The sequence below is a fragment of the Lissotriton vulgaris genome, chromosome 2_1 (assembly GCF_964263255.1).
Source record: "Lissotriton vulgaris chromosome 2_1, aLisVul1.2, whole genome shotgun sequence".
Lineage (NCBI taxonomy): Eukaryota > Metazoa > Chordata > Amphibia > Caudata > Salamandridae > Lissotriton > Lissotriton vulgaris.
In genome coordinates this window covers 1,955,053,337-1,955,079,187 of record NC_141687.1, presented here as the reverse complement: position 1 = coordinate 1,955,079,187, position 25,851 = coordinate 1,955,053,337, and the positions used below count along the sequence as shown (strand labels likewise).

Below are 25,851 nucleotides of genomic sequence, written 5' to 3'. Positions count from 1 at the left end.
TGGAGATTCCGCGTCCGATGGGACTGAGTCGCCCTCTCGCCAACCCCGAGGCTTACCCATGGTCACCGCTAGCAATGCTCTTCAGGTCCGCTTCGCCGATCTCCCGGCCTTTCCAGGCAGCCCCGGCAGGCCCTTTTTCTACCACGCCGTACTTCTTCGCCCCAGCCACAGGATCTCCAGGTTCCCTCTCTACAGTGTAGCCACAGGCGTCTTCGTCGGAGCCGCCCACTCCGCCACTCTCCTATACCCAGACCCCTCACAGCGCGATCAGTGCAGAGATGTGCCCGGCGTCCACTGAGTACGGGGCTCAGAAACCCACCACCAGTGGGGAATTCCGTTGGCTCCCGGATGATCTTCACCTCTCCCCAGGGGCGGCTCTGCCTATCCTTCCCCCAGCGCCAACCAACGTCCTTTCCACTATGTTACCACTCGGAGTGAGGATCAGGCATCTGCACCCCCTATGCTCCCCGCCGCTGCCCAGCCCGGTGAGTGGGCCTCTCCCTCTGGGTCAAGGGGTCCCCTCTCTGCCCGCACTCTCTTCCAAGACTCCACGCGGCTCTCCCGACAAAGTCCATGGGCTGGCCCAGCCCAGTCACCCCCTCCAAGTGCTGTGGGGCAGAGCGAGGTCACCTCCAATCCACCTCAGGTCCAGGCCTCCAGTCCTTCCGAGGCGTTGCCCAGGGTTACAGGTGGACACTGTCCGCAAACATTGGTGCGTCGAGAGAAGTCCCAGGCAGACCAGTGTCCGATGAGCCCAGCAGGTCTAGCCACTCCCCCTCAGCATAGGCGCGGTGACATTACAATAGGCTTCCCGTGATGTCCTCCAGGCGTCCTCATCCAAATACCCCCAGGGCAGTGGGGTCTCTCCAAGCGCCTCTGATCCCTCGCGGTGCAACTCCGCTCCAGGTACAAGTCGCCGGCGCACGATGGCCAGTGCTGGGCCAGCCGCCGATCCGCGGCCCGCCCCAGTGCTCCTTCTCCTGTCCCTAGTTCGCCAGCAGCCTGCGCCCCACAGTCGGAGCTGCCCAAGTGTGCAGGGCGCTCCTCGCTGCCCCCGCTCTCCCCACCGAGGGGTCGGCACTCCCCCACTGGCCCGCACCCTCAGTCCGGGTGCAGTGTGAGCATTGCGGGCCTCTCGAGGCTTCCTTTCGTCATCTGCTTCCAGCGGCACCCAGGGTAGGGGGGCCTCGCCCGCGCCTCTGGTGTTGCCCTGCGGCGCCCCTGCTCCTGGCTCGTACTTCCGGCTCAGGAAAACAATTGTTGGGGCAGCCGCCGATCCGCGGCCCACCCCAGTGGTTCCCCCGGTCCTCTGGTGTGCTACAGACAGCGTCTATTCAGGGCCCTCCTAAATCATCCGCGGTCCCCGCAGCTCCCGCTCTCCGTGCCGGGGCATCAGCACTCCCCGGCCGATCCCTACCTCCGTCAGCAGGGCCTCGGGGGTCAATCAGTGCGACATCGGTGCCAGTTTAGATTATCGGAGCGCCGCACCTCCTCTTTGCCCCGGGGTCAGTGTGGGACGTGGTCGTCCCCCACACTCCGGCCACGGCACCCCCTCCACTCCAGAGCCCCTCTCCCTGCATTAGGGTACTCTCGGGGGGGTCGGGAGGTAGTCAAACAAGGAGAAACGTCGGGCGCGGAGCTCCGAGCTCACGCTGCCTGTCCCATCAGCTCCGAAGCCACACCCCAACTTTGAACCAATACATACTCTCAGATCAATTCCATATGATCACTCTACAACAGGTACTTCCACTTCTCCAGCAAGGCGACTTCCTCGCCACATTAGACCTCAAGGATGCATACTTTCACATTCCTATACGTCCAGCTCACAGGAAATACCTCCGGTTCACAATAGAGGGTCAGCACTATCAGTTCAAAGTTCTTCCCTTAAGAGTAACTACGGCACCAAGGGTTTTTACAAAATGCCTAGCAGTAGTAGCAGCGCACCTCAGGAGGCAACACATCCATGTGTTTCCCTACCTCGACGATTGGCTCATAAAAGCCAACTCATACACACAGTGTGCCAACCATACCTCACAGACAATCGAGCTACTGCACAGTCTAGGTTTTTCAATAAATTACCCAAAATTACATCTGCAACCCTCCCACATACACCAATACCTGGGTGCAACAATAGACACCTCCACAGCAAAGGCATATCCAAATCCAGCCAGGATAGCCAGCATTCAATCTCTTATTCAAAAATTTCTACCACACCACTCCCACGAGTGTTCATGCAGCTTATAGGCATGATGGCCTCCTGCATATACATCGTCCCTCATGCTAGACTTCAAATGCGCCCCTTACAGTAATGTCTAGAACGCCAGTGGAACCAAGCTCAAGGACAATTAAAAGACCTAGTTTTGGTAGACAGTAAAACTTAACGGGGGGGACACACTCTCTGCAACTATCTCACCTAGTACAGAGCATTTGGAAGTGGGCAATCCCACAAAACATCTATCTCCTGGCAGAACACCTCCCAGGAATAGAAAACCAGATAGCAGACCTACTAAGCCGACACAGTCAGCAAGTTCACGAATGAGAGATTCATCCTCAGGTTCTCCAGCCATTCTTCCGAAAGTGGAGACATCCAGACATAGATCTCTTTGCCACAAACGAAAACTCAAAATGCCCTTCCTTCGCCGCCAGGTTCCCACACCCGTTGTCACAAGGCAATGCGATATGGATGAACTAGTCAGGGAGATTTGCGTACGCCTTTCCACCAACCCCACTGATCCCATTAGTGGCACGCAAACTGAGACAACAATCACTCACGATGATCCTGGTTGCTCCCACATGGGCAAGAAAACCATGGTACACAACGCTCCTAGAACTCTCAGTAGTTCCACACCAAAGACTGTGCCTCTCGCCACAACTGCTAACACAGAACCATGGAGAAATCGGACACCCAGATCCTAATCAGATGAACCTAGCAATCTGGCTCCTGAGGTCTTCGAGTTCGGATATCTTAACTTGCCTCCAGACTGTATGAACATTATCAAGGAAGCAAGGCGTCCCACTACCAGAGCATGCTATGCAGCTAAATGGAAAAGATTTGTAATTTATTGTAATAATAACCAAATCAATACATTGGATGCCTCTATCCAGAATTTAATATATTACCTGCTACATCTTCAGAGATGTAACCTAGCATACTCATCCATAAGGCTACACCTTGCGGCTATAGCAGCATATCTTCAAAACAGACATGTGTCCCTATTCAGAATCCCACCCATCAAAGCCTTTATGGAGGGACTCAAAAGAGTTATCCCTCAAAGGCATCCACCCTCTCCAGTCTGGAACTTAAACTTAGTACTTACCAGACTCATGGGACCACCCTTCGAACCACTTCATTCATGTGAACTACAATTCTTATCATGGAAGGTGGCATTCTTAATTGCTATTACCTCCCTCAGGCAAGTGAGTGAGCTACAGGCACTAACCATTCAGGAACCTTTCATGCAAATACACCACAATAAAGTAGTGCTTCGTACAAACCCTAAATGTATACCCTAAGTAATATCCACTTTCCAGATCAATCAGTCCATAGAATTGCCAGTTCTCTTTCAAAACCCGCAATCCGTGGCTGAAAGAGCTCTACACACACTTGACGTTAAAAGAGCTCTATCGTATTACGTTGTCAGAACAAAATCATTCAGAAAGTCAAAGCAACTATTTGTAGCTTTTTCACCACAACATAAAGGCAATCACATTTCCAAGTCAGGAATAGCCAGATGGATAGTTAAATGCATTCAAATATGCTATCAAAAGGCAAAGCGCACTTTAACAGTTCCCCCAAAAGCACACTCGACGTGTAAAATGGAGGCATCCATGGCTTATGTTTGTAGTTCGTATTTTGATTGGTTGGTTCAACCCCTATATGTAACACTGACATATGAATATTGCTACTATACTGTCATTTGTTGCATGCTCAACTTGTCATATGTGAAGTGTTTATTTTGAAAATCTTAATAAACAAATTAAAAAAAACGATAAGCATCCACAATACAATACTTGAAAAATAGATACTTTGCAAGATGTCTTATAAACTTTAGAAATACCTCAAAAACACAGTTCGTATGAGTCGGTAGCTCCGTCCGGGGCTACTGCGATGCTGAAAACAATCAAGTCTAACAGTTCCAGCCGACCACGTTTATACGGTCCAGCAAAAACATGAACGACTCGGTAACAGTACTTTTCTCGTTGGGGCTTATACAGAGGTGCGAGCCAGTCGTGGCAACCGGTGCAGCTGCGTCGTAAAATGGGGTCTTTTCGATGAGGTGCAGGCAGCGGCTCAGTGACCATTGTCCAGATGGTATCGGTTGAGACCAAGGCTTACGGTGCAGGGCGAGACAGTGCTCAATGCGGTGCTGGCAGGTTGTGGTTCCGTTCTCTGTGGCAACTGACACAGCAGTTCCAGAGCCGGAACACGGAGGATGTTAAAGTCTTTGCAGTCCCTGAGACTTCAGAACAGGAGGCCAGCTCGGTGTCAGGCCCTTGGAGATACTCTGCACAAGTAAAGAAAGTTAAGTCCAGTCCTTTTACCACCCAAGGCAGAAGCAGTAACTGCAGGCCAACCCAACAAAGCAAAAACACAGCGAAGGGGCAGTACTCCTCCTCGCAGCTCTTCCAGCTCTTCTTCTAGGCAGGTTCCTTGATTCCAGCAAGTTCTAAAGTTTAGGGGTTTGGGCCCCACTTTTTACAGCCCAAAATCCTTTGTCCTTTCAGGCAGAGTGTGTCTGTGCCCAGCCAGAACCAGTTCTGTCCTCTCTGGTGCAGCTTCCTGGCAGGAGGCGAAGACAGCATTGTCAGAGGCAGACCAGGCCCTATTCAGGTGGAAGGGAAATCTCCTTACGCCACTCTAAATGTAGACCGGGTCTTTTAAGGTGCTAGTAACAAGTCCACTACTACTCTGAATGCAGCCCAGGTCTATTCAGCCCATTCCTGACACATCTAGACTCTCTGGAGTCACTGCTCCTCCCCCGCCGTTGTCACTCCAAAGCCAGACAGTCAATACACATCCTAGCAGAGGCACACAGGATAGCTTAGCAAGAAAATACCTACTTTCTAAAAATGGTATTTTCAAACACAGAATGTAAAAATCACCTTTAATAAAAGATGCATCATTAGATTGAGTTCATGCATACTAAAATGTATTTCTCTACCTTGTTCCCCGGGACGGTTAAGTTTCTAAGATGTTATAAACCAACTTTCCATTTTGTCCTATGGAACAGGTAGCCTTGCAATAGTTAAATTGGCAGTAAGTCACTATCCGGACTCTGCAGTGGCAGATCTGAGTTACCTTTTCAGGGCTACTCATATCTGTGGCACAATCGGTGCTGCAGGCCCACTAGTAGCATTTGATTTGCAGACCCTGGCACACTCAGTGAACTTTACTAGGGGCTGACTAGTAAATCAAATATGCTAATCATGGAAACACCAATCCATAACACAATTTACCCAGAGATCATATGCACTTTAGCACTGAATAGCAGTGGTAAAGTGCCCAGAGTCCTAAAGCCAACAACAGCAGGTCAGTAAAAAATGGAAGGAAGAAGCAAAAAGTTTAGGAATAACCCTGCAAAAAGGGCTATCTCCAACACAACCCCCTTCCAACCTGAAGCCAGGGTAGATCAATCCATACCTCGATGAGCTTACCTGCTTGGGGCGATAGAAAATGGAACCTGACCTGCAACAGCAGGGTTTTATTCCCGTTTTATGCCTTCCTGAACCTGGTGGATCTCTCTATCCATACTCTCATGACCCACTAAGCTGACTCATGGGAAACCGTTCTCCTCACCTGTGAATCCCATTTGTGGACAAAACCCATATCAGTTGACTGGGGGTGAGTGTTTGATTTGCTCAAGCACTCCGTCCATTATCCCCTTTGGCAACACAGTGGTGTGGCCCAGTCCACCCCCAGTGAGGCCCAAATAGGTGCTTTTCAGACAGGCTGTAGCACCGTATTGAATCAGGACTCAGCTGCAGTAGTTTAAAGGAGTCTGTGCCCACATAGCTCTGCTGCGGAATCCCCTGTAATTCATGGAGTATTACTGAAGCTTCCACATTGCTCAAGCGTTGTGCTGGTACAAGCTTTAAAAATCTGATCTTACTTGTTATTCATAACGCTTGCTGCCACAGATAGTGCTTGCGGAAACAAGGGGTCCTCGCTCATAACCCCTCCAAAGCAGCATAGCTGCCAAGCTATCAAATGGGCCCCAGCCCAGCCATTAATTTTAGCGAACACTCAGCATGCTGGGATTTAGGGGGGGGCATAACTAGGATAAGCAAACCAAAACTACATGTCCCAGAAATCTAATGTTCTTATGGTTATAAAAAGTCAAGAATGTTCGAAGGTGTCACATAAACCTGCCGCAGTAGTGTGATACTTACAGTACACTATACAAACTCATTTTGAATCTGGGGACGCAGCTCTGCTATTGGAAAATATTACAAAATCAATTGACACCTTCAATTTCTGGCAGCATAGCACTCTGGATAATGTGCTGCATGGCTACACACTTACGAGACCTATTGGTTATGTCAGTGCTTTTTATTTTTTCCCTTTTTAGGGTCGAGCCTAGGAGTGCATGTGCTAGAGTATGCGTCTTCGTTGTGAGACTCTCTTGTTTATAAAAGGGACTTGGAGCCCACCCATTACTTACCATTTGTGTGTCTCAGTGTCACTCTTCTTTTGCATCATCACCAATTTGCTAATGGGGCTGAAACGTCCTTTCTGATGCTTGCTGTGGAGCACGTACGAATCACAGGTTAATTCAACTTAATCAGTGCCAGTCCACTGCTCCGAAAGGGATACAGGTACTATTTCGCCCTACTCCTGCTACCTGCTGCTCACTCCATAACCCTTTTTTTAAATTCTTTTTCTTTTAGTTTTTGGTCAAAGGTTTCTGTATGAATAGAAAACATTCCCTTCAGATTTACTAATCTTTTTATTGTTTTCATTTTTGTACGGAGAAATAGTCCTCCTAAATAGATAAAACTTAGTTAAAACAACGTCAGATCAAATTATACTTTAAACAAGGGCTGGCCAGCATGCCAGGTTCATCCCTAATGCCCATATGATAGCTTCCTCGGTTCATGTAGCTGCTGCAGAAATCAGAGTGCGACCCACCGCAGAATATAAATTTAATTTCTGGGTACATTAGTTAAGCGCTGGTACTTTGAAGAAAATGAGGACAGCTGAAATTAGTTAACTACTGTTTAAAGTGCTAAAGAATCTCAAATCTGTCGTAGCTAACGGTACATGGCTTCACTTCTTGCATCCCATAGTAGCGCTACACCTCCTAATCCAGTGCAAGCAGAACCGGCGTTAGTGAAGTCACATGGGCTCTTAGCTACTTTCCAGAGCTCCTAAAAATTAATTTCTTTTTGGACTTGGCCTATAACACTGTTCTCTCACAGAGGCTTCGCTCAATGCTCACACTTTGAAAGAACAACCTGAATCTGGAACAATTGTTCTATTTCCATTGAATACAATGGGGTTTTATTTCTGGAATGCAGCAGTGATGTATGGCCAAGTTCTTAATCTTTAAGTGTGACATAAATCAAATAAGAACTAAGGTTTTAGCTCTTTAGGGAAATCCTTGTGAATATGCAATCTTGTCACCCAGCAAGTGATATTATTTTTGTTAGGTGGTATTACCTTTCCTCGGGGGCAGTATTTTCCCTACATGAGCGTCTTTTGCAATAACTAATAAGCCTACATTTACAGGTGTCTAGCATGTGTGTATATATATGTAGTAATGCATTGGGAAACGTCCAGTATCGGTCACTTTTCCACTTCAGGGATAATGTAATCATAACCACGATAAACCAAATGTGCCTTTTCTGTTGCATGGAGACCCCTAAAAGTCTACAAATTCACATGGCATTTGTTTTACTCCTCAATTATTATACCTTTTTGTTGTTTTTTTATTTTATTTGCATAGCGCAGAATCTGCCATCAGTACCTCCTTATGTGGCTTTCTGGTTGCTCTGGGGTAACTTTTCAGACATCTCCACTACAGACTAGAGTCTGATTTGGCTTGTGAAGTAATTTCCAGGTCTCGCCTAGACCGCACATTCCCTCTTTGAGACTTTTGGTTTTCTAACACTGGGCTCAGAGGATGCCCTTTGCTTTTCATTTGTTGGCTTATTTGTCATTCATTTGCTGGCTTATTTGTCATTCATTTGCTTGATTTTTAAGTCTCGCTCTCGAGACCTATTGTTGTTGAGATGCCTCTCAAGGGAGACAGACCGGGGCACGCACAGATTCTTGCAGATTCTGCTTTGTGGACGCGCACATGAGACGCGCCTGCCACAAAGCGTGCGCGGGCGTCGCCATGTGGCAGAAGCTTCACTCTACATTTACGACAGCGCCACTGTCCATCTCCGCACCCACCACCGTCCCGTCCCACACCACCACGCCCCATTTAATTTTATTTATTACTTCATTTATGCATTTTTATATAGCGCCAACTTTACCAGAAGGTGTCAGAGTGCTTCACAAAAGGAACAGGACTGATATAAGAGAACATTAGAAGTGAACAAATTACAAAAGCAAAAGTTACATTACATGAGGCAAAAGTCTCAATCGTGAGTGAACAAAGTACAAGAGAAAGCTAACGGTACATTACAGGAGGGAAAACTGACGTGTGCAGGTTACAAAAGTGTACAAACTACAAGTAGAGGTGTAATACTGCAATAAATGGAGGACATTCAAATACAAGAACAAACATTACATAGGCTATGGTGGCACTCTCCACCACTCCTGCGCTGAGGATGAGCCCCCCACCGCCGCATCCCAACAGCAGAGCCTCTTAAATTCCTCTCTACGACACGGCAGCCTCTGTTGACGGCCCATCAACGCGCAGCAAAGCGCTCCTCCCCCGCCAGTACAGTACACCCCGGCATCCCCCACAACACCCCCGACCACAGTAGTTGTACCTCTGCAGCTCCCACCTCCGAGTCCTCTGCAAACCGCGGCACGCCATGTGTCCCTGCCCGCCCCCTCCTTGGGCCGCACGACCTGCGCAGCACACACCGAGCTGATCACAGTGAAGCCTGCAGGCGCAGCCACTGGGCACGAGCCGCAGACCACGGCTATGTACACGCCTACAATGCGTGCGCGTCTCTCCCACCCCTCCCCATTCAAGCAGCAAGCTGCCCATTGTATTCTTGTTTTTTTTTCTTTATTTGTTTTAATATAGCGCAGACTTTACCCGAAGGTGTCAGAGCGCTTTACTAAAGGAACAGAACTGATATAAGAGAACAATACAAGTGAACACATTTCAAAAGTTACATTACATGAGGCAAAAGTGACATTCGTGAGTGAACAAAGTACAAGTGGTAGCAAACGGTGCATTACAGGAGGAAAAAGTAACATGTGAGCAGGTCACAAAAGCGTACAAAGTATAAGTAGAGGTATAATGCTGCAATAAATGGAGGACGCTCAAACACAAGAAAAAACGTTACATAGGCAAGGGTGGCACATGTGCAAGTATCTAAAGCAAACAAAAAGTACGAGGTAGCAAACTGTGTGAACGCGCTTCCCATGAGAAGATTCTGGTCTGTGAACGTGCTTCACATGAACAGCTTTTGCGCGTTCATTGAATTAGAGTGCTCCTCTCTGGAAGACCTGCTGTGTTATTTATAGGTCCTTCCTGGGAGAGGTGCTATTAGTTAGCAGCGTGGGGCGCCTGTCAGCATGCTGTGATAATGACTTTCTTTGATCTGAGGGAGCATTGAAGATCTAGTTATTAGGTCTCGCGTGCCGGCCAGCCTCCCTCGCATGGAGCTCGGCACAGGAGCTGGCCGCGTGCCGACAAGCGCTGGGAGTGCGCGTGGGGCGTCAGCTTCCCTCGCTACAGGACCTGTGCACTCGCCAGCCGACAAGCACTGCGAGCGCGTGTGGCGGCATGCGCTTGTTTTCTTCTTTCAGTTCTCCCTTATCGCAGTGTTAGTCAGCCTTTGGAGCTGCTAGACCAGGTGCAGCCGAGAAACCCCCAGCAACAGGAAGCGAGTAAAGTGAAGTGTAGTGAAAGCCGGACCGAGGACGTGCCCAAGAGATGTTCCAGCCAGTACCTGTGAGAGAACGAGAGCTCTGACAGCCGCAGTGTTCACTTTCAGTCAGCTGCTGGCATGGCCGTCCTCGACCAACCCTTCGGCCTTAAAACTGTGCAGACCCCGGGAAGAGAGGTAAGGGAGGACTTAACACTGCAGATCATTCATATTTGCGTAAATACGTTTTACCTCCCTCCTATCCATCCGGCCTTAGGCATTGAGCGAGACTGAAAGATATCTCTCTTTCAGACCAGAAGTGATTCGCTTTTTTCAACTTTGTAATACGTACTTGCCAATGAGCTGCCCCAAGCTAGGTACTCATGCCTTGTTAGCAAATGTTCATTTGCATTTCAAGATTTGTAGTTTTGATATTAACAGGTAAGTAAAGGCACAAAAACTCCACTGTCCAAAGTGCTGTTCACTAAAACACAACCACTGCATGCAGGATGTCCAGCATGGGGCCTTGTAGGTTCTGTAGAGTCTTTTGAGTTTGTGTAGCAGGACCCTTCTGGTCCCTGAAAGACTCTGTAGGAATTACATAATCGTTGGGGTGCGTTTGAGTAAAGTGAATAAAGTTGATAATAACGGTGAGAGTTAGTTAAGGGTTGCCCTCTGAAGAATATGTAAACTACAGAGCTCCGGTGTGGTCATTTGCATGCTACTGTGTTGTGGAGTACGGAAAATCTATGAGCTCAAACATTTTTGGGTAACAAGAATGTTAAATACTGTGCATGAATAGTATTGTTCCTCTGCTCTAAAATATCAGGCTACATACGGGCACCAGGATGATTAAAATAAATAAGCATTTGTAAAGCATTAGGTCTCGCATTTACGAGAGTTGAAGCTATTGGCATGACAATGCCTATATTTGTTTAAAACATAAATAAAAGGCATTGTTTATTACAATGCCAATAGCTTAAACTCACGTAAATGCGAGACCTATTGCATTGCAAATGCTTGTTAATGGTGACCTGCTGTAGGCTTCCTTCCTCTTTGTCTGGTTGTCCCTAAAAGGAGCATGGACGTTATACTAGTGTACTTCCATTGTTCTGTTTTTTAGATGCTGAGTTTTAGTTTGAGCCTGCCACAGCACATCCACTGCTTGCGCATTTGCTCTCACTTGCAAGACTATTGTGTATAAAAAGGGGCTTGCAGCCTGCCCATTGCTTACCATTTGTGGGCTCTTTTGTCACTCAATTTTGGTGCCTCTTAATTGACCAGCAAAGGCTCAGCTGTTAGTTTAATTCCCTTCCTGGAGCACGAACCAAGTAAAGATTGATTCCACTTAATTTATTGGACGTCCTCTGCTCGTGATATGTTTTAGGTGCTATTTCATGTTTTTCACCCTCCCCACTCCCCCTTGTGCCTGGTGCTTCTTCCCCTCCCTCCTATCCCCTTCTCGATGTTGCTCCCTCCCTGGTGTTTTTATTTATTCCATTTTTTTGCAGTTTTATATAGAGCAAACTTGACTTGAATGTATTGGAGCGCTTTACATGAGCTCCAGTTACATTACATTAATTCTTTTTTTAATTTTTTTATTTAGGCACATGGACACATTAAACAACATTACATTCAAGTGTGTTTTAGCACCAGGTGATTAGCTGATTTGCTCAGAATCCAATGCTGAGACTCCAATCTGGTTATCCAGTTCCAAAGTTGGCTGCTCTGGTTATAACGCTCCATCCTTTACCCTATTGGCATCTCATTATGAATCACAGTTGGTTGACATAAGGCACAGTACAAAAGCGAAATGACCCATTAAAAGTGAAATGACCCATTAATCCATTTGAACGCCTTGCTTCTCTATTTGATTTTTAAGGAGCTGATGGGTCTTTCCCTGGCCTGTACTTCGCTGCAGTGTGCTCACTAACCCTCCCCTTCCCCCCAATCTCACCAAGCAAAGCTGCTATTCCTTCTGTCAGCCAAGCCCTCCTAAAACAAGCCACCAGATCATGACGCAGTGCCTTTACAGCACAGAAGTACTTAATATGTAAACAAATCTTTGTTGTTTTACTTTAAAATTGCAGGGGAAAAATGCTATTTTTCAGGAAATGTTCTTTCTAATTGCAGTTACATATTTATTCTGCTCCTTTTGGAAACCTTGTTTAGCAGACTACCTTGTTTTTACACCTCTTATTCAAACAAGCATTGGCAAAGCCAATAGGTCTCGCTTATAAGAGCGATTGACTGTGGCAATGTTTTGTAGCCATGTTGCGCAGCATCGTAGATACTTTGCAGTGTGGCTAAAACCCTTTTCAGAAAGCTTTTTAGCCACACTGCAAAGAATCCATGCTGTTGAAGCCATGTTGTGCAGCAGCGTTAGATGCTTTGCAGTGTGGCTAAAACCCTTTTTAGCCACAGTGCAAAGAATCCGTGCTGCTGTACAACTTGGCTACAAAGCATTGCCAAAGTCAATAATTCTCATAAGCGAGGCCATTGGCTTTGCCAATTCTTGTTTAAGTAGATCACTTGAGTAGATATTGTGATTGCATAGTATATATTGTGTTGTGCAGAGTGTGAGTTCCTGAGCAACTCCACTTTCTTGAATGAGCCTCAAATGCCTCTCCTTAATACCCTGATAGTCAAATGGCTAAAGGTAGTAACATTATCATCCAGTTTGAGCGCACCAGGGATGTGGCTCTGAAACAGAATCAACAGAGAAAAATTCCCAGTAACAGGTCTTCCTCAGGACCCCAAGAAAAGGCCTCAAAGTAAGGGTTGGTGAAGTGGGTATTGTAATGGTCCATAATGCAGAGACCTGCAGGTGCAGGTCCCTAACAAGCATTTACAATGCAATAGGTCTCGCAGGATTAAAGTTTGAGTTATTGGCATTGTGTATGACAATGCGTTGCATAACATTATTAGCAAACTTTGAATTGGTGAGCAGTGAGAGTGTGTGCAAGAGTATGCTGTTCGTGAAAGCAGTGTGGTAGAGAGTGCAGGAATTTGGATGACCTGAGCAATGTGGATGATGCACATCATGCACTGGGCTGACGCAGTTATTATTCACACAGCTCTGGTGATGCACCTTAGGCACGGGCTCACAGCTGTTATTATTCACACAGCTCTGATGATGCACCTCAGGCATGAGGCTGACACAGTTATTATTCACATAGCTCTGATGATGCACCTCACGCACGGCTCACAGCTGTTATTATTCACACAGCTCAGATGATGCCCCTCAAGCACGGCCTCACAGCTGTTAATATTCAGACAGCTCTGATGATGCACCTCAGCACGGGGCGCACAGCTGTTCTTATTCACACAGCTCTGATGATGCACCTCACGCACGGGCTCACAGCAGTTATTATTCACACAGCTTTGATGATGCACCTCACGCACTGGGCTGACGCAGTTATTATTCACACAGCTCTGATGATGCACCTCACGCACGGGGCTGATGCCTCCTGAAAGTGCCTGTATTTCTGAGCCTCCCTTGAAACTCGACAGAGAGGCAAATAAGTGATGCACCTCACGCACAGGCTCACAGCTGTTATTATTCACACAGCTCTGATGATGCACCTCAGGCACGGGGCTGACAGTTATTATTCACACAGCTCTGGTGATGCACCTCGCGCACAGGCTCACAGCTGTTATTATTCACACAGCTTTGATGATGCACCTCACGCACGGGGCTGACACAGTTATTATTCACACAGCTCTGATGATGCACTTCTGGGGTTTACAACAAGACTATTTTACCGAAAGTGTTACTTATGTATTCCTTTATGCTTATCTCTCTACCCTGGTTGTATTACACTCAAGATCTGTTATTAGGCCCTTTGCATTTTTGTTAATAAATTATATTAACTATTGAGCTTGCCAGGAAATACTTCATGGGTGGGTATTGCCCCCTGCTCCTATGGCAAACCTGTTTTTGTTTAAATCGGTTTTATTGTTTTTCAAATAATACACAGTCATGTTACAAAAAGTGTTAGCATTGTTTGATACTATATTTTGCTGGATGATCGCTATATATGCAAAGTTACGAACAACGCCATGATATAATCATTAACAGTGTAACACTGATATGTATGAAAAGTTCCCATTAGTGATCGCTGGCAAATGTTCCAGGATTCACAAACTTGTCATTACAGATCTAAACTGTGTTTGCTTCAAACAAACGTAATATAACAAAAACTGTATATAAGGCTGCATAAAACGCATTTGTCACGTCGACAGATCTCATCTCTCCAATGCTACGTGCATTATATATATTCATCTAAGTGAGTGCAGGTAGCCATTTAGGAATCTCCCTCTCAGTTTTAAGATGGGGTGTCCTATTAATGTTAGCTCCCTGAAAAATACGAACGTGGGGGGTCATCCATTTAATCAAAACCCATTAATATAGCATTGCTTTAATTTTACAAATATTAGAGCAGCTCTAATTGCAAATGTTCTTTGTCCTGGAAAAGGTTTGTCATATATTTACCATAAACAATAAAAGCTACGAACGCATGGCATCAGGGAAGCATAATTTGTTTAGATCCACTCTTTTCCCACATGCAACAGCTTTAAGATGTCGCCAGTTAAACAAAATAAAAATAGGTGATGACAGCCTGTTAAGTTTAGCGGCAGCAGTACCTCATTTTGCAGCAAATGTGTAACTGCAACATTAAAAACAAGAAACAAACAACAAGCAAACTCACCGCCGCAGCCCGGCTTCAACAGGAAGCCAGGCAACCTTTGTTGGGACGGGGGCGGGCCGGACAAATACAGGAAGCAGACTGGAGCCTACCCCGCCGCGCTCCTGTGCCCGCCGGAAGATTTGCGTCTTAGCTAGCGGGGCTCCCGTGCTCGTGGAGAGCCCCGCGGCCCCCACCTGTTGCCCAGAATGACCCGCTGGCTGCCGAGGGACACACAAGAAGAACCTGGTGAGTGGGGTGTGAGGGGGATGTGTGCGCGCATGTGTCTCTGTGTGTGTGCGCGTGTGTGTATGTGTGCGACGGCGGGGGTGGGAGGGGTTCTATGTATGTATGTATGTGTGCGTGCGTGCATGGGCGCTCGTGTGTGTGTGTCTCTGTGTATGCGCATGCATGTGTCGTGTTGGAGCTTTCCAGGAGAGGAGACAGGAGCTGGCAACAGTGAGCGCGTTCACGTGCGCGTGGCCCGCTCAATTCCGAGCGCGCGGCCAGCTCCTGTCCCCTCTCCTGGAAAGAAGAATCCCTAACAATAGGTCTCTGGCGAGACCACGCTTCGCGCGGTTCAACGCCACGAGACCTAATAAAAAAAGAAAATTAAGGAGACAGGGATCTTTTAGAGGATGCAGCAGTCACTGCTTGCAGATGCAGGTATGATAACCACCCAGATATGAAAAGGTAAAAGGCACAGGATTCACTGTAATGTTTCTTTTTCCGATTTCCTGTCAGTAAAGTGGCAAAGCAAAAAGTTTCTTGCAGAGTAGTTTATGGTAACTGATACGCACTTATAAAATTGACATAGAGGTGGGTTAAGGTGTACATTTTATTCACTGTTATAAATATGCATTTTTCTTAAGGAAAGAAAACAGGTATACTTCTCTGCCAACAACTTTTATAGAGAGCATATGCATGTGACATAAATCACTGTTTATGGAAAATTAAATGTATACTATTTACTTTGTTGTAACTTCAAGAGTTTTAGTGGATGGAAAAAAAGGTTATCTGATCTCCTGTGTCTCACCACCCCTTGATCTGCTCACATGGTTGTATTTTAGTGTCGAATTCCTTTGGATTTCAAGCAAGCCCTTCCAATGTACGTTTTGAAGGATACTTCTTCCCATAGATACCTCACCTTGTGAATATTTAACAGCTCCAGACCAAATCTACTTAATAGCAACATCTACATGCATTGCTAGTTGGTGGTTTGAAGCCTCACCTATGGCTCCTCACTGCCTTGGAAAATAACAGCGAAACATTTGATGCACTTTTATGACAAGGTTTTGTAGCTTCTTTATATTTTTTCAGTGTTTTATCAAAAATGGTTACCTGTTTGAGCAGATTCCTGTGAATGTGCCAAAACTTAAATATCTGGTTTTCAGTCCTGCAAATCCTGCTATAATCAGATTTTGTGTTCCCTTCTCAATGTCTGCATGCGGTACCTGGGCCTCAGGCAGAACTCTGCCACACATGCACAATAAAATGATAAGGAAACAGGAGGCTTTTTTTATGGGCAAGATCTGTCATGACATGCTGTTGCACTCCTTCGTTTCATGTAGGAAAGTCTCTGAAAAGGGGAGAGTACCTCTGCGGTTTCCTCACACCATTAGTATGCTATGTGATTGGATACATGATTGGGGACTAAATTAATGCAACAACTAGAGTGTCAAATGCCGTTTGTTTAATTGCATCTGTTATTCTGATATGTTAGTGACTGCCCTCACTAGGAAATATTTGTATCTTACTTGCATTTGTTTGTAAACCAGATTTTTTTTTTATAGTTCTCACTTTAGGATATGTTGACAGCGAAAAAACTGGTACTTAGACAGTGCAACAATGTATATATTTTACTGACTGATAGCAAACAGGTCACTTCTGTTGTCCGTCTCTTTACTCTGCTTGTAGCTTGCGAGAGCTACAAGACTCTGTAAGGAAATGTGTATGTACTTCAATAGTATGTTTCAAAGTCTAAATTGTACAATTTGGAATGTTAAAGATATGAAATATATTGCTTAAATGTCTACATGATGGAATGTCATTTTTTTAAAAAGCTGTATGTTTTTTTAAAATATAATTTCAGAACAAATGGGTGAAGGCATCGCTGGCAGCAAGCGACAATATGAAGTCAGGATCAGAATGCTAGAGCAGGAGCTTGGTTGGTACAAGTGGGCCCACCAAGAGCTGAGTCTGAGACTGACCAAAGTGATTGCACATCCCCAGAATTCACCAGGCTGTCAGGGCAAACGGAAAAGTGTAGGTGGGTAGTCCATTCTGTTTGCTGAAATCATTGCTATCATTGAGTGGTGGTGAGAGCTTTGCTTGGAAAATAGCCATCCTGCAAAATTTCCGACGTATTTTCTTTTTATTTGAAACTAGGTACTGCATTACATATTTATGATTAAGATTAAAGGGAGAAATAAGACTTTAAAATGAGCTGGGTTTCGGTTAGTGCTTGGTTATTAGTGCTTATTAAGAAAGATGTGGCCGCAAAGTTGATCATGGGGATGCACACCAAAGCTCCATTTCGAATTCCTAAACTACTTGTGCAAATAGGTCTTGCAGAATTTAAAGGACATCCTAGTACATAATAGACCGCGATTGGAACAGAGAGCTAAACAAACACGACTCTGGGACCTTCCACCTGTCCAAGGACACTTTCCATGTGGGAATTGTTCAGTATGTCCCCTGACGACGCCCACGAGAACGATTCAACTATCACCAGATCTGAAATGGTACATGAAAACCCACACGAATTGCAATTCCAGTCACGTGATCTATATGATCACGTGCCCCTGCAATATGCAGTACATTGGAATGACATGCAGGAAGATACGGCAAAGAATCTGTGAACACAGAAGCAATGTCAAATGTATGAAGGCAACGACCAAGATGGCCAACCACTATTTGGAGAAAGGACACACTGTGGAAGACCTCAAATGGGTCATTTTAGAAACATTGACCACCAAAGACCACAATGCTGAACGCATCTTGTTCGAGAAAGAACAGAGGTGGGTTCACCGTCTAAAAACAGACCAAGGGGGATTGAACGATGGTGTCCCATGGCTGAGCCTCTACAGATGACTTATGCCTCTAAAAGATTTCAATAACAGATCAAGAACCAAATGAATGTAACCCAGGTATCACTACGAATGATAAATTCCACCAATCAGTGTATCAACCAAGAACACCTCCTTTTTACCATACCTTTCACATTAGAAGCAGTACCTCCAACCATTCTACTAATAGATTAAGAAGGCAATCAGGGTACTAGAACTAATGGTTAACTCTGATAAACAGAGGACTAACCAAGAATACCTTTTTTTCACCGTACCTTCCACACTTCAGACAGACCCCAATACGGAAGTCTTTTTTCTGTAAGTGACATTCCCTTCTTTTAATTACCACTCATTATCTTGTGTAAACTATCAACACATACCATACTCCAAATAAACATCGCATCCTCGTGAACCAACACCGCATTGATATTTACATCCATTAAGCTCTGACCAAATAATTCTCAATAGTCTTTTTTCCACCTCTACGCGGAATACGACCATTTAACCCGGCAACGCAGGCTACAGCCGCATCCGGGACCGCGAGAGGCAGAGACAGCACAAGCTGCAGGTTTACGAGTGGAGCAACAAGGTATGGCGCGTTTAGAACGAAGGCTCGAGCAACTCAACAGAGATAAGTATCCGTTTGGCTCCCCAAAACTTTAATCTTCTTATATGTTTGTAGGAGCCCCTCCTTCAAGCCTCTGGGTACCCGTGAAAAGTTGCAAAAACTAACGGAAGGTATGTGTCTGAAGAGGAGTGTTCTATCGCTTTCTTGGGGTAGTATAAAAACAGTGTTTCTTAATAATAACAACTTCCCGCATACCCCTAACTTTTGCAGGGAATTTACAGTAGCTGCCTTCTTTACAGAGATCTTTACGTATCTCACTGAACTACTTATGTCTCAAAGTACCTAAGGGGAGGAGCATGTACTTTCTTTAAAGAATTAACGTTTACCTCTCAAAGAAATACCATTTAAGGTTCCCAATCATGACTTGCTTTGCCAGTACTGAGTATGTGGTTCTCGTCCCCCTGAGACAGGGAGTCTGACAGCGCAGTTTCAAAAATTTTTTGAAAAATCATGACAAATTTTCCTTTTTTTGCCTTAATTGTTATGACCCACACCCTAGCAACATTACCTTTTTTTCACTCATAGGTCCAACTTTGACCGTCAATAGAGAGTAGGCCTTAGCCACTCTCTTCACCGAACTCACCTGGTCCTGAAGAAAGCCGCACCAACCCCTTGGGCGATAAAGGCTGAAACATGTCGACCATCTTTGTACACAGGAGGATTGAATATGTATGAATCCTAATAATTCCTCTTACACGTATTCAACCATATCCTCCATTGCCAATTCAATCCCGGTTAATAAAATTATCTCATTCCCGGCAAGATTGGATTGTTTTTAAGTAGAGCACTGTCACCTCACCAATAATCACTGATCACTACTGTTTTAACCTAGGGTGTTCTCCTCCGGGTGGAGGGTGCATACCAACTGACCCCGTGATTCTGCACAGACGTGTAAACGAAGGCGGAGAATCAAGATACAACCCCCATACCACCATGATTGCACGTGTATGAGGGTCTTTTAAACAAGGGTCATTCTAGTTAGAACTGTACCCAGGTTATACAGGACAAGTGATCCCCCCTCCCCCGTTTTGATTAACAGTATCTAAAGCCAAGGAACTTGGTGGGATCACGAATTTTCCTTCTCCCTATCTTTGATTGCTACACCTTTTACCTTCCTCAGGAGATGGTTTTCGTTTTGGCAGCCAGGCATCCCATGATGAAAACTATACATCGGTTGTTGGGACAAATTTGTGTTTTAGTGCGGTGCTCGCCAGATTGATCCCCTCCCGGCCAATCTGTCAGCTGTTTAGTTATTTATGTTGTCTCTTGCCTGGCAAGGCCTTGCCCTGTGCAATCTGAAAGGTTCTTTCGGCCCGCTCTCTGCCTTCTTACAGTTGCTTGATTAGCTCACTTAATTTTAATCACCTGTTGTTATGCATTTTTGTTTTTTAAAGGACTGCACCATAGGTAACCCTGTCTCAGCTTGTGATGCCCCAGTGGGACCTCAATTTTGTCCTTACGTATTTGAGGTGTACTCCTTTTGAGCTGCTCCACAGTTATGTTTTACGGCTTCTCGCCATCAAAGCTATATTGCTGATCGCCATCACTTCCACACAGCTTGTAAGTGAGCTTCAGGCTGTGTGTGTTTATCCTCCATACACCACATTCTTCTCCGACAAGCAACTCTATGTACTAGGGGATAATTTCTCCCTATAGTTGTGACGACATTCCCCATTGGACACTCCATCACTCTGCTGGCGTTCTGTCCACCACCTCACCCTTCTGAGGGGAGAGGCTCCATCGTTTGTCTCTTAAGAGAGGGCTCAGCTTCTTCATCGATCGAACCGAAGGTCGCAGGTGGATGATCAGCTCTTTGTTGGGTTCGCTGGAGCACAAAAAAGGCAAGGGTGTGCAGAAGTGTAACATGCCATACTGGATTGTGCTCTGCATTAAAATCTGTTATGCACTGGCAAAAAAGCGGCCTCAGGAAGGGTTGCGTGCCCACTCCACAAGGGCAAAAGCAGCTACCACTGCGCTAGCATGTGGCTTACCTGTCCTAGACATCTGCTAGCCAGTTATGTGGGCATCCCTCTATACAATTACAAACCACTATTTTCTGGACAGCCAAGTCCGCAGAGAAGGGTACTTTGCCTGCTCAGTTTGGCAGGACTATCTGGTTAGTCCTTCCACTGCCCACCTCTGCCTGTCCTTTCCGGGGCAGAAAGGCGTCATTGTGGAGCCACATACCAGCACGTAGCCGTACGTCAAAAGATTCCAGATCCGGCTGACGCATGGGATATATTCCATATTCAATTGATGGGGAGCCTGTGGCTAGATGGTCTGTACCAGAAAGATTGTTACAGAAGAAACTTGTTTCTTTAAGATATTGTGAAAGGAGAGTCCTCCCCTTAAAACATCGTTATGTTCCTAAATGAAAAACTATCAGTCTACACATACAAGATACCGAATCTTAGATTCCCGGATGAGTCTACTTTGCAAAGAGTTTCTGAGAGTCACTTTTGGGAAGGAGCTAGGCTTGATTGTGGACGAGATGTAGGCACGAAAATAAAGTAGTCTTTATGTTGAAGCCTCAAACCTTTATGCTAGACATGCTTATAAGGCCAAAGGAAAAGTCACTATAGTACTCTGAGCATAAGTTATAATTTTTGAGGTAAATGTAATGCGAATTGGATGGTGCTTGTAAAAGGTATATATGCATGTGTATAAATGTTCTGGTTGAACTAGAACTTTTGGAAAATCTTCTTTTTAAAGCCTTTGGGGCAGATGTATCAACATCCATTTTTGTGATTCTCAAATAGCGATTTTTTGAGAATAGCTATTTGAGAATTGCAAAATGGGATGGATGTAGAAAATCGCAATTTTTTTGCGATTTCTTAATATTCCTTAATTGCGATTAGCAAATTGCGAATCACAATTAAGGAATACTTTCCCATTCATTTCTATGGGCCTGGAGGCCCATAGGAATGAATGGGAAGTTATTCTCAATTTGCGAATAGCAAATTGAGAATAATTGCAAGGGTGCAAGGGTGTCATAAGGACACCCTGATGCACCCCTCAAATTTACATGTGTGTGCATATGGCGCACATACATGCACTAAGGGCATGTATGTGCGCCACTTGGCACCTTCACAAATGGCAAAAAGTGCATTTCGGAAAGAAATCGCAAATTACCACCAACTTCAAGTTGGTGGTAATTTGCAATTTCTTAATTAGAAATCGCACAACTTGGGTGCTTCATACATAGCATTTAAGGAATCGCACTTTGGGATTCCTTAAATGCTGACGCAAAATTAAGGAATCGCAAATTTTGCGATTCCTTTATTTTGCGATGCGATTTCAATAATACATCGCATTTTCCGTTTTTTTTTTGTTGCTAACGCTGCTTTTTTGCGAATTGCAGCATTTGCGACAAAAAAAACGGATGATACATATGCCCCTTTAAGTTCAATTTTGGTTTGCCTTTTTTGAATGCATTTCCTTTTTTTTTTCTTTCTTCTCAGAGATTGGATTGGACGGAAGGATTGTTCAACCAGGAGACAAACAGACCACAGCTGTTGGACCTTTTTTACAGGGTGGTACTGGTGCAATGTTTGAGCAGAATGTGCAGCTTTCAGTTGGGGAAAGAAATCAAAAGGCCAGGGAGGAGAACCGAGACCTGGTGCATGTGCCGCTGCCTCCAACATGGAGGAGGTCTTCTTTACCAAGTGAAGAGCAGCCTGGTTTGGATGATGGTCGTCAGCGGGATTCCCTAGAATATTTGCAACACAGAGTGGTGCAGACCAGTGATGCAGTCACTCCGAGGACTCTTGCATACCTAGCAAAACCTCGACGGGAGCATCGTGTTTCTCTCCTTAATGCTAACCCTATGCTTTCCAATACTGGGATAATAGATGTTAGAAAACACCCATTGTAAGTACTTTCAGGGTCCTGAATATAGAGAGGACTGTCCATGACCACTATGTGGTCAATTACTATTTTACAGCTTGTTTCACCTAGCCTCGCAACCTGCACCAGTGACCATGAAGAGCAGGCTTACTTTTATGAATTTTGCCTGGCTATTTTTTGTGATTATTTAGTTCTGTTGCAGGTGCACCAGACAATAAGAGAGACACATGCTATGTCATATGTTATACTTTTGTTTTGCACTCCTTCCATATTAAGTTGTTATAGCTCCCCTGTGTTGCAGGGACGACAGTACAAACCTTCTTACAATATGCTATTGACACAAATATTACAGTGATCCCATGTTTGTATTCCTTTCAATCATGCCTGGGCTTAATTCTCTAGCTGTTTGGTAAACGTTTGTCTGTTTCTTAGCTAGGATTTTCCAAATGCTTCTCAGAAAGCTTTCCCTGTTTATTTTGAAAGAAACCTTCAGCTTCATAGCAAGATGCAAGTTGACAGATTTTGCTGAAAGTGACTCTGGGTTCATATACACTTTCTGATTTATCAAAGCTTATATATACCTGTGTGAAAATCACCCATGGGTTCAGAACCTGCAGTTGGCTATTCACGAGCAAGACAACCTCTGGGTACGCACATTTTGAGTATCATTTGGTGGGACAAGAGCCATCCTCCTCTAGTGTCGGGTGACTCTTTCACCTCAGACAAGATTGTGAGGCTTTAACAGAGGAGTGATTTTGCCTCATCAACATTCCAATATAGCTTGGAGAGCTGCACAGTTTATCAAGCTTCAAAGGCCAAATACCATAAAAAGGCTTATGCCAGTTCTCTTGCATCAGAAGTTGCATAAGACTCCCGCCAAGCGTTTATTTCCAATCCACTAGTACCTCTGTGGCCTTGATCCAGTAAGAATGCAGCAAAGATCTCTGTGAAGTCCCTCACTGTAACTGGGATCCTCCTGATTGACAACATGGAAGATTAAGGGTTAGGTATAGGCAATTCTGAGACTAGACCTGTACCAGGGCCAGTATTCTGTCATTATGACAATTTTCCAAAACTAAGAAAGCCATCCTGACGAAATCAGGCAACCTAAAATTCATTTTGGAGAAATGCCACAATTATGGAGTATCTCACTCATGAAAACAATTTTACTGTTTTTGTGGGAAAGGGAGACTGGTATTTTATTAACTAAAAAAAAGAACAGCACGCAGCTATTGATAGAAAAATAGAAAAGGGGGTGGGAAGAAAGGATGGGGGAATGTAAAACGGAATAAGTTGTAGTGTTTAAACAAAAAGAAAAAACGTCTCGGAGAAAAAGCCAGTGAAGCACCGAAAGGTGCTTTAGTGGACCGGGTGGATGAAACATCATGACAAAGAGAAAAGGTGCGGGTAGGGGTAGTTAGGGGAGAACCTCCACCCCTTAAGAAAAAAGAAAACTGAAAACACACCAGAAGAAATGCTTTTTTTTCTTAAGTTATTTTTGACAACCTGGTGGAAGCCATTCTTGAATAAGAATTAGTCAAAACAGGATTTAAGATAAAAATCGTCATGATGTGTCTTCTGTTGTAAACACATTCAACCTCCAGAACGTACCTTGGACCAACCTTCGGGAGTGCACCATCACAGGAAGCACAAAAACAAGGAAAAGATAGGTTAATGGCACAATAGTAGGTATCAAGGTAAACTGTTTGTGAAGTAACATTTTGCCTCTGAAGGCTGTGCCACAGCCTTACTCAACCCCTCAAGGTACTGACCTTTCCAAAGCTGACCTTGAGGAGGAATCGGATGTGAGAGCTTTTCAGTCTCCTACTCTTCTTTTTTTGCCAAGCCATTTGGTTTCACCGTCCCAATTTGTATTTTTGGTTGAGGGCATTGATCCAGGTCTTCTAACCACCGGCTGTGACATGGCAACAAATACCAGATGATTTCATGAAATTTGTCTTGTCAGGCCCTTTTTACACTTACTTTACAATCGCATTTCAAACTGAGTAGCTCCAGCTCAATCATATATTATTTCCTGTCCCCAGTAGTCCACTGCAGTCTGTGGATGTCTTCGTTTCTGAAACTCCTCAGGAATACCTAGAGTTCCTCCAGCACTCCTCTCCCACACCAAGGTTGACACATACATTAGCTCCTCTGTTTTGCACCATGGGTCTGTTATAAACGCACACTGATTACCTTCATACCATGTTAGACGGTGTATCTCCTGCTAAGCTTGCTCATACTGTTTCTTTTTTTCAGGCTCACTCCCTCTGCCCCTACGAAAGTGGTTCATAGCATGTGTGGCTGTAGATACACATGCTCTACATACTCCTACCATCTAGTGTTGGGCTAGGGCGATTGTAAAAAAAAAATCGCAAGATATTCTGTGACTCCTCCTCTGGTTGACTATGTGTATGGCCACTGACTCCATATTAGATCGTTTTTTTCTGTCAACTGGTTTGGATGTACACATATAGGTTTTGTATTAGTTATGTACCATGCATCTTTCTTGGGCTTACACTGTTGAATTTCAACACAAATGCTTCAGAAGAATGGTCCGTGTTTCAACTGTTTATCATTGCACTAACACACCCGGACCCCTTTGTAGGAATCAACTCCTGCTTTGATGCTCTTACTGCCATGGCTCTCCCTGCATGTTGTCCTTCGTTGATACTGGGGACTGCACCGAAAGATATTTATGGAGTGGATGCGCTTCCAAAATTTCCCCCTAGTGCCATTCAAACGTACAATGGTCGGATCATAAGACATCTGCAACTTCTACCTCTTCCCCCACCAAACCCCTCCTGTGAGTTTTCCCTTACCTTCCATTATAAGAAGACCCAAAGGTACAGCAGAGAGACATTGGAATCCATGCAAAATGTACTGCCATGTATCTTTCAAGACTCTGGCCATCTTCACAGAACAAGACCTCTTTGGGCTGAAGCAGGTGATGAGACGTGTTCATCCAGGATTCCAGTCAGCAAAGCCATTGCCCATTCCAGAGACTGTTTACTCAAGTGGCTCTGAGCGCAAGGAATAACTCTTTGAACCAGCACTGATAACATCTGGACCTCAAAGCAAGACAACACTGAGGGTTTTAAGTAGAGCACTAATCTCCGAGACCCACGCAACCAAGCCAGGAGCACTCACGGTCCCATGCTGAAGAGCACCGCTTCCGTGGGAGTCGGTCATTGAGCCACAAATAAAAAAATCAAAATGCTGCATCCATGGCCTTTGCCACCTTTGGGCTCCAGTAGGCAACTAGGGAAGGCTTCAGAATGTACCAAGCTTACACCTAAGAGTACTGATCCTCACTGCCATAGAACTCAACTCTATTCATTGGTGCCAAGCACCCCCAATCACACCCAAAGTTGATGATGAAGGCACCACCAAAGCCAGTTGCAAAGATCCCACCAACAACGAAAGCTTCACTGATAGTGGTATCGAAGGAATCGGAGTCACTGACTGTCCAATCGCTGCAAGTGGAACTCAATGCCAGGCAGAAGTCTCTCTTTACTGTCCCCATCACCAGGAGAATTTCAGGGAAACTACCTGTTCCAAAGATCTCAGAGATACTACCTCACAAGAGAAAGTTTACTTTCAAAGAACTCTCCTCAGAAATACC

General features: G+C 45.1%; 1 protein-coding gene across 1 annotated transcript in view; it reads left to right on the top strand.

Moving 5' to 3' along the window:
* Positions 1-23,759, top strand: part of KIF7 (kinesin family member 7) — a 262,334-nt gene extending 238,575 nt beyond the window's left edge. The window contains exons 17-18 of the mRNA XM_086958140.1: positions 16,777-16,953; positions 21,842-23,759. Coding sequence (XP_086814266.1) covers positions 16,777-16,953; positions 21,842-22,254 — 590 coding nt within the window. The 3' untranslated portion in view covers positions 22,255-23,759. The remainder of the gene's footprint in view (positions 1-16,776; positions 16,954-21,841) is intronic.
* The last annotated feature ends 2,092 nt before the right edge of the window (positions 23,760-25,851 follow it).